Here is a 17,867-nt window from a genome sequence, read left to right on the forward strand (position 1 = left end):
AGATGCGCGCGCAGCCATCGCCATCTTTTAAGTTTTTAGGTGTTCGGGAGTGAAAGTGGTGCACAAGCTTTTTCAAACAAGGCCAGCTTATTAAAATTGCGTTACAGAAAGCAAATGGCTAATCGAAATATACAACAGGCGAGGATGATGGGCAGTAACTCTCCGCAACCTGTGAAACGTGGGACAGATTCCCCGGCTGCGGAGCAGACACCGGCGAACAAAGACAGCCCAGGCCCGCCGCCTCAGCCTTCCCCCGCAGCCGAACAAGCTGAAGAAGCCGCAGAGGGAAGCGGAGAAGGCTCCTCAGAAATGACTCTCGACATTGCGAGTTTTCGAAAGCCCGGTGAGAAGACGTTTACCCAGCGCTCGCGCCTCTTCGTCGGAAGTCTGCCGCAGGGTGTCTCCGAAGAAGAGTTCAAAAACATGTTTGCTAAATATGGGAATATTAGCGAAGTGTTCATCAACAGAGACCGGGGTTTTGGCTTCGTTCGCTTGGTATGTAAATTGTTTTAATAAAGTATTTAATTTTTTTATGCGTATACACACCTGGTTTAAATACGAATTCCCTAGCATGCATTTTGAGTTTTGACTGAAACGTGTATGCTAACTGTTGTTAGCTAAGTGCAGTATTAGCATAACTTGCTGGAATGTTTGACAGTTAAACAAGTATTGTTTACTCCTGTAATAATAATGAACAAATTAGACATGTTTAGATGTAGTCTTAACACACATTAGTAGTGCTATACATAATTATTATTGATGAAATGACAGATTTGTATGTTTTGAATTAAAAAGGCTACTTAACTTCCGCACATACAGTATTATCTGCGGGCTGAGGTGTCAAATAGAAACTATTCTAGCATGTCATTGATTTTGTATCATGTAGAAACGAAAGAAGCGTTTGATATTTTGGTTTAATTATGTTCTTTTTAAGAGGTTTTTGCCTACAATGCCCTGATGTGTGTTGTTCTCCTCATGTGTTTCAGGAAACCCGGACGCTGGCAGAGATTGCTAAAGCTGAATTAGATGGGACTGTTATTAACAATCGGCCTATCAAGATCCGCTTTGCTACTCATGGTGCTGCTCTGACAGTTCGCAATCTGCTGCCAGCAGTTACAAACGAACTGCTTGAACAGGTAGAGTTGAGAATTCTCAAATTAATTAACGTCTCCTCATCAGGTTTCGAATCACTCCAGGTGATGATTTCACTTCCCCAACCTTTCCTCAGGCGTTTTCTCAGTTTGGGCCCGTGGAGCGGGCAATTGTTGTGACAGATGACCGTGGCCGGCCCACTGGAAGAGGGATTGTGGAGTTTGCAAACAAAGTAGCTGCTCGTAAAGCCCTGGAGCGCTGCACCGAGGGGGCGATGCTGCTGACCAGGTAAGACCTGTGGTTTGAGTTTGTTCAGTGGCTAGTTAACACTTTTGGTGATAAGTTTACCGGAATCAGTTTCTGTAACAGATTCAATACTTTATATTGTCTATTTTTATGTTGACAATAAAAGATTTTAAAGGGTTATGAATCCCAAAATTCAACTTATTATTATAGTGTTATTATTATTAGGTGTACCTGTTTAATTTACTTGTTCACAAAAAAATCTAATCAGCCAATCACATGGCAGCAACTCAGCACATTTAGTCATGAGACATGGTGAAGACGAGTTCATGAAGTTCAAAATGAGCATCAGAATGAGGAAGAAAGGGGATTTAAGTGATTTTATTTACTGGGATTTTCATACACAACCATCTCTAGGGTTTACGGAGAATGCTCTGAAAGAGAGAAAACTTCCAGGTAGCAGCAGTTGTCTGGACCAGAATGTCTTGTTGATGTCAGAGGAGAATGGGCAGATTGGTTGGAGATGATAGAAATACAACAGGAAGTCAAACAAGCACTGGTTCCAACCAAGGTCTGCAGAACATCATCTCTGAACATACAGCACGTCCAACCTTGAAGCAGATGGGTTACAGCAGCAGAAGACACACCAGGTGCCTGTCAGCTAAGAACAGGAAACTGAGGCTACAATTCACACACACTCACCAAAACTGGACACACGATTTCCTCAGGGATTAATAAAGTATTCTGATTCTGATTCAATTGAAGATGGAAAAACATTGTAGGAACATCATGAAAACTTGGATTCATCCTGTCTCGTATTAACCCTTCAGGCTGCTGCTGGTGTAATGGTGTGGGAAATATTTTCTTGGCCCACTTTGGTCCCCTTAGTACCAACGTGGTCTGGTTTAACCAGCACAGCCTACCTGAGTATTGTTGCTGACCATGTCCATCCCTTTATGACCACAGTGGAGCATCTTCTGATGCTACTTCCAGCAGGATAATGCACCATGTCACAAAGCTCAGATCATCTCCACCTGCTTTCTAGAACATGACGATGAGTTCACTGGACTCCAACGGCCTCCACAGCCACCAGATCTCAGTCCAGTAGAGCAGCTTTGGGATGTGGTGGAACGGGAGATTCTCATCATGGATGTGCAGCAACTGTGTGATGCTGTCATATCAACATGGAGAAAACCTCTGAAGAAGGTTTTCATCACGTTGTTGAATCTATGACACCAAGAATTAAGGCAGTTCTGGAGGAAAACGTGGGTCCAACCTGGTACTTGAAGTGGACCTGATAAAGTGGCTGATGAGTCGGTATTTAGACAAACTGATTTCGGCAGGTCTCTTTTGAAATATTATCGTTTGGGGTAACATTTAGCTGTAGTTTGAGCACATTTTTAGTTAGTGCTGTATTAAAGTAGTGTTGATAAAATGTAGTTTTCCAAAATATAAAGTTATTTCAAATATTTCCTCCATATTTTCAAATTGCCATGATTTGTAATTTAAGGCCTAATTTTTAAGAATGTAGTTGCTTGCTTTGGGCTTGTTTTCTGTATATTAGGTTGTTTGTTTCTGTGAGTTTTGGACGAGTTCCATGCAGAACAGGAAGGTAATGGGCAAAAAAAATTACAGGGTGAAGTAATAAATGTTATAAGTTTGAAAGATTTTAAGGCTTTGGATGGGTGCAGCCATTCTACTGACATTGAGACAATAAATGGAAGCCATTTTTTGCTATTTTGGTCTGCCTGTTTGTAATATTATTTACTATTTACCTAGTATCCTCACAAAACCAACTTCAACTCGACTGGTTTTTGGCACCACAATATGTCAAAAACATCTTCTTGGCTTTATTCCAGCCATAGAGGAGCATTATTTTTCTTCTTTTCAGACACCCATAGAACTTTCTGCTCACTTTTTGATCTTTGGCTGCTCCTGATTGGACATTACCGTCAGTCTAAGCTCTCTGATTGGTGGAAAGTTTGACAGGAAGTGGCTTCATCATCATGTCCAGGTCTACATAGAGGCATCTTAGCAAAACAGTAGTGATAGTCATGTTTTTATGACAAAAATGTGATAAATGATGGTGTATAATGGGTCATTGTGGATTTACCAGGTAGTCTCTGACTAAACACTGCATTAAACTATAGATCATAATTTACCCCACAGAGCTACACGCTACCATTTCTGAGAAATCTTTGACAATATAAAGCACCATAGTTTTAATGGTTAATCCCACCATGATTTTCTGCATAAATGTAAATAGAATATCTTATCTGTAACTCATGAATACAGCATGAAGGGAAGAGTTTTTATGTGATCCCACCAGCTGATAACTAATGATGGCGGTGGTTATCCTTTCTCCAGTACACCTTGTCCAGCCATTGTGGAGCCTTTGGAGCACTTAGATGAGGAAGACGGTTTGCCCGAAAAACTGCTGCAGAAAACTCCAAAGTACTACAAGTGAGTGAAAGGGTGCTTTTTAATTCCTATTGTAATACAAAGGCTAAGACGTAGATGTTTGTTCTTGAAACGTTTGTTAACGTCTGGAACTGGAGTTTAAGATGACGCCTCTCATTTCCTCTTTCAGGGAGCGAGAGCAGCCGCCACGCTTCGCCCAGCCCGGGACGTTTGAGTTTGAGTTCTCGTCTCGCTGGAAAGCTCTGGATGAGATGGAGAAACAGCAACGAGAGCAGGTGGACAGAAACATTAGGGACGCCAAAGAGAAACTGGAGACTGAGCTGGAAGCTGCTAAACATGAACATCAGCTCATGTTAATGAGACAAGGTAGGCTTTCTTTGGAGTTCATTTCTGGTTTTGTTTGCTATGCTTTGCTAGCTGTTATTGTTGCTGCCATTCCTCCATCCCTCTTTTCTTCAGATCTAATGAGACGTCAGGAAGAGTTGAGGAGGTTGGAGGAGCTTCGCAACCAGGAGCTGCAAAGACGAAAGCAGATAGAGATGAGGTGAGCAATAAAAAGATTCTTGAGAATCCAATTGACATCAGTGTTGTTGAGCTAATTGTATTTTTAAATTGGTTGTAAACAACAAACTCTCTGAAGTAAAAATAGTTGAACAGGCTTGTTAGAAAATGATCATTTAGTGAGTCATTGTTTGTGTTGTTGGAGCTACATAAAGAATGTAATGACATTACTTTGCGTGTTTGGACTCTGCTTTGTAGTTTTCTTTTCAAGCTAATCTGACCTGGTGGTATTTGATTTGTGCAATTTCCCTGTTAATGTCTGGTGTCCATAGGCATGAGGAGGAGAGGAGAAGGAGGGAGGAGGAGATGATGAGACACAGAGAGCAAGATGGCTTGAGACGCCACTCAGACGGCTTCAAACCAAATTACCTGGAAAATGTGAGTACAGGGTTAGAACGTGTTCATCCGAACGCACTTTATCCAGTTAATATTGTAGCAAAAACAAACCAAGCCAAGCCAAATATTAAAACAAGAGGCTGAAAATAACCAATTCCATCAGCATCACATAAACATGTTTTTTCTTTGGTTTATGAATAGAAATTTGCACAAAACCATTTTGCAGAACTTGCTTTTCATGACTACATTTCACCAAGGTGTTGGAAATGTTCCTCAGAGGTTTCGTCTAGTCTTCTCTCTGGCTGCACAGTTAATACAATTTTATCCTTGATTACGAATTTGGCTCTCTGCAAATAAATAAACATGATCGATATTTAAAGCGTTATATATGCAGATGAAATACAAAGCAGATCAACGGTTGTTTGAGAGTAATTCTGTTTTTCTGTCATCAGTATAATCTGCTGCGTAACTTAATGTCTTGTAGAGCGTCATGACGGTTTCTCTAACGTCACCTTTTCTAACATGTTAACCTTCTAACGTGAAGTTCCGTCTGCTTATTAGCATGTCAGCTAACGTCAGTGAATAGTGTTAGCGTAAATGTTAGCCTATGATGTCATTCAGTTCAAAGCGAATCATGTTGGGAAGGTTATCTCCACTTCTTCTTTAACACGGTATATGAGATCTTTTAAGAAGGTTTAGATGACTCCACTCAGTAAAATCGTCTTTAATCACTTCACCGGGAAATTTTATAGGTTGGACTGTTTTCTGTCCTCTGTGTTTTTGTCTCAGCGTCATTCAGTCATTTCTGAAAAATCTGTAGATGTCATGTGATGTTTAAATGACTGTCACACAGGTAAGATGACAGGAATTATGACTGAAGGAATCTTCGATCAGGTGCCATGAAAAAATAAAGCACACCACTTTGCAGTATGTTATTACAGGTTTTTAAGTTGTGATTTTGATTTAAAAACAGTTACGTGTTCAGTCCTATATTGTCTGTGATCCCGCTATCAAGATATTTTAGAAAAATATCTAACTTTTTTGGGCATTATTACCCAGCTTTGGTTTGCAGCTGCCTGCAGGAAGGATGTGCTGCTTCTCAGATGGCTCGTAGCTGGTCCCTTCTTCATTAAAATCATTTCACTTCTGAGTAGGGCTACAACGATTAGTCGACGTCGACAATAAACATAGTCGACAACGAATTTAGCCGTCGACTATTGTCGGCAAAAACAAAACAAAAAACTACAGAGTGAGACATCGTCTTCTTATCCTATCTCTGCTGAGAGTTGCACATGCGCAAAGTGGGAAAAGAAAAACTACAGAGTGAGACATCGTCTTTTTTTGATATATATATATCTCTGCTGACAGTTGCTCATGCGCAATAAAGTCCGCCAGGGGAAAAATATGGCGGCAGACTGAGAGCAAAACGGCGGCAGAGGACGTCAAAAGTTTGGGATAACTTCACGTTAAACTTATAAAATAAATTAAATACATGTGAGATTTGTAAAGCGGACCTTGCGTACCACGGATGTACGTCTGCAATGCTCGAACACTTAAAGAGGAGGAACGTCGGACTTACAGAACAACCTCATGCAAGATTTCAAAGCTGAAAGTGAAAAAAGATCAATTCTTAATAATCATGAGATACATAATCTGATTGGTCGACTAGTCGTTTTAATAGTCGATGACTAATCGGCCATCAGAATAGTCATTAGTTGCAGCCCTATTTCTGAGTAAAAAAAGCACAGTTAATGCTGTGCTTTGGTGACGTGCTTTAGACATTTAATAGTACCTCAGAAACTGGGCTAAACTGTCGTTTAAAATGCGTATAGTTGACCGAGTCCAGTGCTGCCTACAAGATTCTCACTTTAAGTCAGCATGTATTTAATTTTAGCAGTTACTAACATGTTGCTCCCTGGCAGCAACCTACAAGTTGAAGCTTGAAAAGAATATTGATTAGTTAATGAATAATTTCAGCAGCAGAGCCGGTCAGAGATGAAGGCCTTTGGCTCCAGCCTCCTCCATGACTGTGGGAAAATATCACATATATGTTTGTTGTTTCCACAGAATAAATATGCACATATATTGATATTTTTGGATTTGCGGCCTAGTTGGACCACTTTTCTGCCTTTTTTGTAGTTTTTAAAGGTGTTTGTTTACATGAGTCCAATCTAATATTTAATCAAACTAAACAGAAAGCCGCTGAGCTTGATATTTCCTTTTTTTATTATTTAATATTTCCGTCTTGCAGTTATTGGGTTAAATGTTTTGCATGTGTTTGTAGAAGAATGATCAGTCTGCAAACATCAGTATCGACTTTTACAAGACTTTGTGTTTAAAATGGTTCAGTAGCCTGTAAAGACTGAAGTTTTATAATGTGCAGTTATGGGCTGATGAAAATCTACCCTTGTTTCGGATTTGGAGAGGCTGCATCCAGAAAGCTGTGCATATATCTGACAAACCATTAACGATTTGTACAAGCCCCAAGAAGCTGTTACACAGTGTGTCTGAAGGCCTAAACACAGGAAAATTGCACCAAAATCAACACATATGCTCCTCCCTAAATTTGCCACAACTCAAAAAGTACCCATCCAAGCAAACAAAAATTTCACTTCCCCCCCCCCCCAAACACCAGTTTTACTTAGTTTTACCACCAGCATGCTCAATGTACTAATATGAGCTGCTGGGATATTATAACATGTTAAAACACCGGTATTGTGTTTAATTGATTTACTGTCCAAACTTAAATCAGCACTGATGTCGACTAAAGTTTGTTTGAAACTTAACAAAAGGCTTGAATGATTTTAACTGAAGGAAAATTTCTGCTTAGCCATCAGATGCAAATCTATCCTATGATTTTATTTTTCCCCAGATAACTTACACCTTTAGTTACCCAGACGAGCCTAAAAATAGTTAGTTACAATAAAACCTTAAAGTAAGAACGCACTAGAACCAGATCACGCCACTTGTAGAAAAGTGACATTTTGCTTTAATTTACTGTACAGCTTCATTTCCATTAACACTACAGAATGCTTATTAGCTTCATGTGAACTGTTGTGATGACAGCACATGATGTAGGAATGCTTTAAGCCATTAGATGCACTCTCTCGCCCAGTGTGGGACTCAAGCTGCACGCTGGGCTCATCTCACTATCTCGGGACAGACTAAAACATGATAATAAAAAATATTACCACAGGTTAGGTTAGGTGTGGCTTTTGGGGGATGTTTGATAGTATTTCAGGATTGGGGTGCTGTGGTGGGGGCGGGGCTTTCTGGGGCGCACCCCCAACAGATTGAGCCTGCCTCCAATGGCCTCGGCTGGCTAAGATGATGAATATGTGTTGTTGTTGTTTGTTTTTCGTCTTATTTCCATCCATCCAGCTGGACCCTAACCCAGCATGGTGGGCGGCAGGTACAGGTCACCAGTCCATCGCCGTCTTCTTGTTGTTCTTCTTATTATTATCAACATAATTTTTATTATCACTATCATTACCACTGTGTTTCCATCACCATTGTTCCAGTTTAATGCCCAGTAAAAATAAAGACATAATGAATATAAATATAAATGGTTGTGCTGTAACGTACATACTACAAACACTGTTAACAATATAGACAATATTTACAGCCTGTATACATTTCAGTATCTTAATTAACAATATCTAAGTCATAATAATTTATCTTTTTTCTATTTTTAATTATTTTTGCTTGTATGTAATTTATTAAATGCATCATTTTCTTAGACTTTCAATCATATGCTTACCTGCTCCCCTTTCTGTTTTGCTTTTATTCCACTCTTGCATATGTTAGTGTAAGTGTTACATCTCCTCACCGTGTATTTATTTGTGTTGTTTTGCACACCATATCACAATAAAAAAAAATGTAATTAGACGTACAGTCGCTTTTAACTGTGCAGGTTGTGTTTCTCTCCGTCAGTCATGGTGACTAAATTAAGCTTTCAGGAAGATTAACATTATAGTTAAAGTAAAATGTAAAAACCTTCTGTAAGTGGTGGTGACTTATGTGAGAAGACACTGATTATTTGAAATACATTAAATTAATTTCTGTTCATTTGTTTTTAGTGAGTAAATTTTGTGTTTAAGTTTGGTTCTGTATCTAATTTTTTTTCTCCATATTTTCCTGTTTGGAGATGTTAGAAATGCTGTTGGCTGTTCTTATCCAGAGTAGCAGAGAGTGAGTTGGATGCAGAGAAAGCTCAGATTTTATATTTAAATGGACGGAGGTTCTATGTTTGGTGTGTCTATGTAAAACTTGGGGTTTTCCTTTCACAGGACTGGTTTAACATGCTTTCACTTCCAGATGATCTTTGGTCTTGAAATACAGCAATTGTAGAGATGTTCTACATAAATGTCTACAGCATGTGGTGTAAAACGTATTCTGTTTTATACCTTTTATATTAGACCTCTGTTATGATCATATCTAAAAGCTCCTCATTTCTTTAATACTTTTTCATAAAGAAGCTCAACTTTTAAATAGAGCTGATCCTAGTCTATCAGAACAAATCTGGGATCCTCAATCTTGGTCTTCGCCGGCCGGAGTCCTTTAGGTTTGAGACTCAAATTAATGGTTAATTAGCAGACTTTTGCTGAACTTAATATCAAGAAAGCTCTGGGTCTGAGTCTGAATCAGGTGTGCTGTAGCAGGGAAACTTATAAAACCTGCAGGACTCTGGCCTCCAAGGACCAGGATTGAGGATCTCTGGAATAAAATGGCTCCCTGGATGTAAATAACAACTATGCTTCCATCTAGTGTTGCACCTCCATCATCGTTTAGTTGCTTGTTGGATTAAATGCTATTTTCTTCCTTCTGAGATTAGACTTTAAACACATTTCTACTTTTTAAGGAGGTAAATAAAAACTGAATATAAAGCTTGTGAGAAAGTTTCACCCTTAAAGCTCCAGAGTTTTTCAAAGAAAATGGTCAATTTTGATATCAGGAATTCAAAAGAATGTAGCTTATAAGTGGTTAGAGATCAGTTCATACTGTAAATGAAAAATAAGTTGAATATGAAACTGTGTTTATGAGAAGAGTTGATTTATTCTAATTTAGATTAGATTAAATCTAAATCTATTTTTTATTACACCCAGCCTTTGTCATTTCTATTTAAAGCACTTTTCTGACCACCATGCCAGTCCCATCCTTTCTTTTAGTGCGTTGCCACTGTTTCCATCCCTGCTGCTTCTACCAGGTCCACGAACTTTGACATTCCCAGAGTTTGCCTCTTTTGAACTTGGGTAAAATATCAGAATAGTCACATCTGACATGCTGTTCTGGGTACATTATTCTTGTGGACAGACTCACTGCCATACAAGCCGTCACCATCCTTCAGAATCAGAGACGACAAACATGTCTGCCTTTTGAGATTTTATGGAGTCATTCAGAGTAATATAGAAGTGGCATAGCTAATAATCACTTTGTTTTGATTTTAACCTTAATATGAGAGCTTAAGAGTGTCATCAATGAATCAGATATACAGGGCAAGACATTGAATTATTGGGGAGAAATGTAGGTGTATTAATCTGATTTCTCTTAATCAGATTATGCTGTGTACATGATCGCTGGAATGATCTGATAACTCCTGAAATCGGTTAATGATCAGATTTTTCCTGTGCATGTAAACGGGTTCAGTGAGCTGATGAGGTAAAACAAATGTGAAAATGTCTCCTGAAAAGCCATTAACTCAACGCTGTGTTCCTGGCAGCTAATTGTTTTGCTTGAAGTTTAAAGATGCATTCACACCACAATAGTTCGGGGGACTCTGTTCGATTGGGCGCAGAGTTCAGAAAATATCACATTTTTGTTTTGTTTTAGAAATGCACAATATAATCAGTATCAGTTATCAGTCAAATGATTTGTAAAATATTGGCATATCGGCCAAAAAATCTGTTATTGTGAATCCCTATTTGGTTTGCTTCACTTTCACACTTTACTCAAGCGGACTGAACTGCGTAGACGGCGTCGTGCAGTTACAACAGCTGGTCACTAGGGGGCGATATTCCCTGAAACGACCACTGACTAAGAAGAAAGAAGAATATAATCTGGCTCATTGATTGGACAGTACCAAAAACGGCTCATTGACCACAAGTAAACAATACAGCAAAAGTAAATTTCTGTAGTTTGGTTCCTGTTTTTTTACTTTGATGTTAAAGCCTTGTATGAATCTGTCCAGTATGAGCAACAGGAGAGGCAGCAAGGTAACCAGCATGTTGCTTTAGGTCTTACATCACTTCCTGTCTTTGTTTCACTGGAGGATCCATTTGCTTTCATACGGGAAGCTCGGATGTGCCATACTGCTTACTTGGTTTTGATCTGATACAGAGTAGATAAAGGGCTAGTATCGCCAATACCAATATTAATACATTTTAATGAGATTGTCAAAATTAACACGTTAATGCAAAGATATTAACCTGTGAAATTAATGCGTTTGTTAACACATAAATAAAAATGAGAATTTTTATTATTGTGTATCCAGTTATTTATGGTGCTATTTTAAAAACCCAAATTTAGCTTATCTTGGCAACAGAAGCTGATTTTGGGTATGTAGGTGCATTGTGGATCTGGTTCATAGTGGTGAACCAAATCCACCAAAAACCACTTTATCCTCCTTATTTATGACGTTTCTGACAGTTTTCAAGCCTTACATTTAGAGGATGCTGCAGGATGACCCATTTGATATATCTCAGAATTAACCAGTCGTGGTGTGTGTGCTGCTGGCGTTGCCTGTTTGCTTCCTTGTTTACCTACACCGCTGAGTCATATGATGGTTCAACATCAAAACACAAGAGGGGGGAGGAGGAGCAACGTGATGAAGAGGAACTTTAAACAGACACAGACAGCAGGTTGCTTCTTTGATGAAATGCAGCTGCACATTCTTCATAGATGCTAGTATACATATTAATATTATAATATATTATTTATACGGCATCGGACCACGCCAGTCTTTACTTAGAAGTAAACTCATAAGCAGAGCAGAGTAGTTTTTATGGTCCGTACCAAGATGTAAATGACCGTCCACACCACAACGAATTACCCATGGAAGTGACCAGGGTTCGTTTAAAGTGAACTAAACCGTGCCAATGTGAATGTACACTAAGACTAAGTATCAACATTTTAAATATTAATTTATTTTTACTATTATTGTACAGCACTTTGAGCAACCCTGCTGTTGTAAATGAGCTTTATAAATAAACTTGAACTCCACATGACACTGCTGGATTAACTGTAGCTGAAAAAAAGGATTTGACTTCGTACAAGTCTGAAGGTTTTGTAATTTGTTTTAAACTCATTATTCACAGTAATATTAGCTATAAATGTTTGACCAATGAATTATTGTTTTAAGAGGCAGCAAAAATCTTAAAGCTAAAAATGAAGTTGGTCCTTTCTATTACTCACGAGGAAATATCTGTACTGTGTAATCTACTGTATACCCTATTGTTGTTGGTTTTGCTTATAAAACTAACTCTTCAAAACGAGTTGTTGAAGCAGCCTTTCAGCTGATGGATTGTATTTCAGCAGATCTGTTCTGAAGGATTTTCTCCACTTCTTTCAGAGAGAGCAGGAAATGAGAGTGGGTGAGCTGGGCCCTCGTGGAGCCGTTAATATGGGAGGTATGGGCATGATTGTATAGGTGAAATATTTTCTTCTATCAGCTTTGTCTTGCCTCCCTGGTGCCTCATCCACATTTTAAAAACAAGTAGCTTCATTGTTTACAATTTCTTAAAGTAAAATGAAATCACTTGGGATGCAAGGCAAAGGAGAAGAAAGCAATATGACTACATGCAGTTTACTGTACAGTACTAACTACATATACTATGTTCTGGTTCAGGTTTGTTTGTTTGTGGTGAGGATTTATAGTTTGAGAATCATTTGATCCCTGAGCTCTCATCCTCAGCTGTGTGCAGTTCCCACATGATCAATAAAGCTATGCTAAAGATGTTAGAGGTATTTATAATCCAGGTCTTTTGCTTCTAGGTTTACTATCTGTTTTGACAAAATTTTAGCAGGTAATTTGTAAACTGGAGCATTTGTTCACTTTTGAATGAGTTAAAAAGATGAACGATGTAATTGTCAATCTGCGAAGTGCAGGATGAGGGGCCGGGGACAATCTGATGTTATAAATCACACTTTGTTAAAGCTACCAGTGACTGATTCCACATCTTTAACCCAGGATTGCACATCACCTTAACACCTCTCTCTCTAACTGTGGTAAATTTATAGAAAGTGTTTAATTTATTTTCAACGTCTTTCATTTTAAGTCCCTTCATCTAAATCTGCTGGGTGTTTACTGGGTTCTAAATCTCCTACTAGCTTAAGTTAGTGATACAAATGTTTAAGAAAAGAAATGGTCAAATAATTATTGGCAACCTGTAGCAGTGTTTGGAACATGAGCTTGGATGAATGTTTTTATGCCAAATGTATGCTCCTGTTTTGCTTGTTTGAAGGCAGTTTTGGTTTGAAAACTACTGCACCAGGTTTTGGTCTGGAAAATGGATGATAGAGTTCACCAAAATTCCTGGTCCAGAACAAAAATCCTTTAATGCTAGCAGTCTGTAATGAGGTTATTTTTACCAGCCATTGTCATATTTGGGATGGGTTTACTCAGCCCAGTCCAACAGACAACAATCAAAAACTAGGCTGTGAGGTTTTATTGATGCTTCCTTCCACCACTGGACCTTTTTTATTTTTTATTTTTGTCTGTATCATTCAGTTTAATCTTCATTAAGTGGAAAAATGAGTTTTGCATCACACTATTATTTGGCCGAGCAATTATTGTTCTTTATTTTAACGGCCAAATGTGTTTGGTCTGCCTAAATTTGCCCCTCATATATTCAGATCACCCTCATTGATACAGACAAGTTATGACAATTATGCTTGAATCTTATTTATCTTCTGCTCAGTGGAGTGAATGAGTTCTTGAAAGTATAGTTCGGTTCATTTGTATTTTCTTATTTGTACCTCAGCTAAATTCTTTAGACGTGTGGGATTGATTAAACTTTTTATTGTTGACGTCCCTCTCCCTCGTGGTTCAGTACAACTTCTACTTGTCATCCCCATCGTTAAAGCGATGTGCAATCCAGCTGGCCGTTGTGTGGATGTGGACGTTGTTACATGGCTTTTTACGTTAACACCTCATTTTCTGTGAAAACTGATCTGTTTTTGGTTTTTTTATATTTAAAATGAATGATCATTCGTTGGGTGTGTGGTATAGTGTGACCATAAATCCTTGTCACATGACTCCTGAACATTTTCAGGGATGCATGGATGTTTTATTTAGTTGTTAAATGATTCAATTATTATTACAAGTTCACACACGTTTAATTTTTAATACTGACCTGGTATAAACTTTGTTTTGCTAAAGTTTTTAAGTCTTTCAGCATCAAAGTGCAACTAAACTTTTGAATTATTGACATTATTTATGTGCCGTTATTCTTTTTAAGCACATTTATAAACTATCACAAAAGGGAAGAAAATTTGTGTTTGGTTGGTTATTTCTCCCCTTTAATAATGTTCTTAGGTGTTGTTTTATAAATAGTTAAAAAACACTTATTAGTTACCTTTACAGCCAGGTAGAACTTTGAGAAATCATGTTTCTGTGGAATGAGCAACCACATGAATGTATGGGTCGTGCCCAAATATGTTATTAAATGAGAGACATAATCAGATAAACACAAATTACTTTTTGTAAAGGTTTTGGACAGATTGTTGAGCCCCGTTTCCACCACAGGGACTGGCTTATGGGGTGGTGTCCTGGGGAAGGTTTCAGAATATCGTACCTGTCCTACGTCTTAATCTCACTGATCCAACCCAAATGGAGCTTGTGTAAACTGCAATCCATTGATTGGTGGAAAGACTCATGTGACTCGGCAGCATGAACAAAGTGAGAACACCACCATGTTTAAGTATTTGGTGGACTTTTAGTTGTTTAAAGCCACATGCCAAAAAGAAAGAAGACAAACTGCTGGATGTCCACCATTCTTCTCCATAGTTTCTGTCGCGTTCTTCTTTATAATCCAAGGAAGGCGTAACGCCACCAAGATGCCATGCTACCATGTAACCTTATGTTATCCGGCTTATGTACCTCTCCCAGGTAAAAGTATGGTTGGTCGTGGAAACGCAACAGAGATGGAGTTTATGAACAAAACCATCCCATCCTGAACCGAACCCCTGGGTGGAAACGGGACTGCACATTGTGTCAGAAAATTACTCTCCACCTCAACAATTAACTTTTGCGGTGCTGGAATTTTGGTCATTTAGTTGTTAAAACACCTCAGTCCAAACTGAAACATCTCACTGGTATTGCTTTGACCACAAGGATGATATTCCAGTTATTAAGTAAGGCGTCTCAATAGTCATTGGATGGAATTTCTTGACTTTTGTACATATTTATCTCCGCCATTGTCGCTCAGTCAAGTTGTTTAGAGTCCCAGTCTGGTGCATCCCTGATTATTTTAGATTTTATACTAAAAGCCAACGATAGGATACCTGTAGCCTTTAGCTGCCCTTGAGTCAATGATCAGTGAGTTAATTACTCTTAAGTTATTGCATTTTCAACCAATGCTCCATTGTTTTGCGTGTAGATGGCTATAACCAGGCCTCTGCAGGGCCCGGTGGTAACCAGGGTCAAATGATGGGCATGAGTGGAAGGGGAGGAGCCATTGGCCCAGAGGGAACGGCAAAAATTGGGACGCCATTGATGTCAGAGAATGGAGCCATGGTAATGTATATCGAAAAGCGAACTTTAAAAAAAAATTAACTTGTCTTTTAAAGAATTGACTGACCAGCCTTTGCCTGAAACTTGGTTTAGCTTTTAAAGGGTTTCTAATGGAATTAAATAAGTTTGTATGTAAACATCGGTCTAGCCTTAAAACTACATTCAAGAAATGTCAAATTATGAATCAACTTGCTAAAATTTTAGCTAACTCATATTTCTCTCCCTCTCTTCTTCCTTCGTGGTTTACTTCTTTTCGGTTTACTCTTGGATGGTGACAACTTGGACCGAACTAAACTCTTGACTGAACTTTTAAAATCCTTTCTTAAAAATCCTGTGATGCATCTTCCATCACTGTTTTTGGATGAACAACATTCATGGCCGACCTTCAAACACTTCTCACATGCCTACAAACTGATTGTGACTTCGTCATTTCCACTCTTTCTTCAACGCTAATCTCACGGTAACTCAGCGAAACGAAAGGCTCCCGCCGGGTGGATCAATAGGGAGTCGACCAGAAGTCGAATCCCCAAAACAACATCAGCAGCCGTTAGGCCCCCAGGTTGGACAAAGTCAAGGATTTAGCAGGGCCAGTCCAGTTGCTGGCATGTTTGATGGACCAAATAGCAAACGCCGTAGGTACTAACTTGTCCCGGTTCTCATTAAATCTTTGTTACTGCCCCAACGTGATACTCACTATCCCTGTGACTTTGATATGGATGGAGAAAAAAAAAGGTTTTTGTCATAAAGAGGCATTTATTGATGATAAAATGGCACGACAGTGCTTTGTATTCAACATCTAAAATGTTTTTACATATTTTTTGCAGAATGTCTCAATGGTCTGAATAAAATGGTTGGTTTTGTTTTTTCTAAATATGAGTGTGCAAAGAATTTTCTTCCTGGGAAGGCCTTTTGTTGTTTGATTTCCTTGTTGCTATGGATACTGTTTCTTTGACACAATTTATTAAGATGCTATGACAGTTATTCAGTTTGAAAATGAAGATAGCATTACTATCGCTTTTTTCTTGGTTGGGGTGTCTGTGTACCATGAATGTAATAATCGATGCCATTACCATAGATCAGGGATCTCCAGCTCTGGTTCTTGTGAGCTGCTTTCCTGTAGGTTTTAGATCATTCATCTTCAATCCAGGTCTTGGAGGGCTTGTGTCCTGTAGGTTTTAGACGTTTCACTGCTGCAACACACCTGTTTCAGACTCCAACCAGTCTGCATATTTGTCATTGATTTGAGTCAGGTGTGTTACAGCACACCTTCTAAAACCTGCAGGACACTGGTCCTCCAGGATCAGGATTGAGAATCTTTGTTTTAGACGTTTACCTGTTGCAACACACCCAAGTCTCATCAGTGGGTCATGAAAAGGCTTGTGCTGAATTTTTTATTTGAATAAGGTGTGTTGTTGTAGGTAGGAAAGCATCTAAAACCTGCAGGACAGTAGCTCAAAAGAATCGGAATTGGAGATTCCTGTCACAGAAAATTCACAAATTTGCCACTGAAGTATTAGATACAGAACTATATCAGCATTTTAAAGAAGAAAAACTGATTCTTACAACCTGAGCGCCTCAGCAAGCTAATGCTAACCTTTGCATACAGCAACATCAACTGTTTGCAAACAGTAACCCTTGTTTGGAAGTTTTAAACACTTTGACATGTTAGCGTAGCATAAATGACTAAGACCCATTCTTTATCATTTATCTGTAGATAAAGATATCTGTTTTAACTTGCTTACAATATGCTGTTTCTTTGTGGGGTTTTTTCCTTCCTTTTCCTTGAAAACAATAGAGATGTTGCTGCATGTCACTTGCAGTTAAGGCGTCTTTGCTACACGCATCTAGGAAACACAAGTTTTAGAATTTTTTCCCAAGTTTCTGTATTTAGGTATTTGATCCCATGACATCCCTACATATTTATACAAAAAACCAAAATAATAAATTTTAGGATTTTTTTTTTTGTCCTCACTGTATTTGACTGTGATTTTTGCTTTACACGGTTTTTAAAATCTTTGCTAATTAGATGCTATATCTAGTGGAAAGCGAATGTTTATGTAGCTTTAGTGCATCTTGTTTTGACGGTCAAAAGAAATAAAATATTTGTAGGAACTTGTGTGTGTTTGTGATTTGAAATATATCAAATTTCTCTATAAATTTCAGCAGATTAACCAAATTACCTGCTGTTACATAACCTTCAATCTGATTGTTTGGAAGTTGATTACATGTGATGGTTCATACCTAGAATGGCTGTTTTTTCACTTTACAGAGCCCTACCTAGAAACAGAGTGATTAGTTTAACTCTCTAATGCCTAATATATTTAATACATACAGTTTGAGACCTATTTCTTCTCTCTATGGTAGAAACTTTGCTCAAAAACCATGTTGTCCTTTGCCCCCTGGTGGATACCCTTTATACTGCAATAATTCTGGCACATCACACAATAAAAACACGGTACATACAGGTACATCTCAAAACATTAAA

General features: G+C 38.5%; 1 protein-coding gene across 1 annotated transcript; it reads left to right on the forward strand.

The window, feature by feature from the left end:
• pspc1 (paraspeckle component 1) lies at positions 1 to 17,494 on the forward strand. Its single transcript, XM_041978504.1, has 10 exons — positions 1 to 495; positions 987 to 1,136; positions 1,229 to 1,380; positions 3,703 to 3,798; positions 3,926 to 4,122; positions 4,216 to 4,300; positions 4,590 to 4,695; positions 12,221 to 12,278; positions 15,249 to 15,385; positions 15,852 to 17,494. Exons 1-10 carry the CDS (start codon positions 115 to 117, stop codon positions 16,023 to 16,025), a joined length of 1,536 nt encoding a protein of 511 aa, XP_041834438.1. The 5' UTR covers positions 1 to 114; the 3' UTR covers positions 16,026 to 17,494.
• The last annotated feature ends 373 nt before the right edge of the window (positions 17,495 to 17,867 follow it).

This window comes from Melanotaenia boesemani, chromosome 24 (genome assembly GCF_017639745.1).
Source record: "Melanotaenia boesemani isolate fMelBoe1 chromosome 24, fMelBoe1.pri, whole genome shotgun sequence".
In the NCBI taxonomy this organism is placed as follows: domain Eukaryota; kingdom Metazoa; phylum Chordata; class Actinopteri; order Atheriniformes; family Melanotaeniidae; genus Melanotaenia; species Melanotaenia boesemani.

Bases quoted from the DNA above. Each gene is read 5' to 3' on its own strand.
- pspc1 (XM_041978504.1), top strand. From the start codon at position 115: ATGGCTAATCGAAATATACAACAGGCGAGGATGATGGGCAGTAACTCT. The intron at 3,799-3,925 runs GTGAGTGAAAGG...TTCCTCTTTCAG, and splicing joins AAAACTCCAAAGTACTACAA to GGAGCGAGAGCAGCCGCCAC. The intron at 15,386-15,851 runs GTAATGTATATC...ACGGTAACTCAG, and splicing joins TGTCAGAGAATGGAGCCATG to CGAAACGAAAGGCTCCCGCC.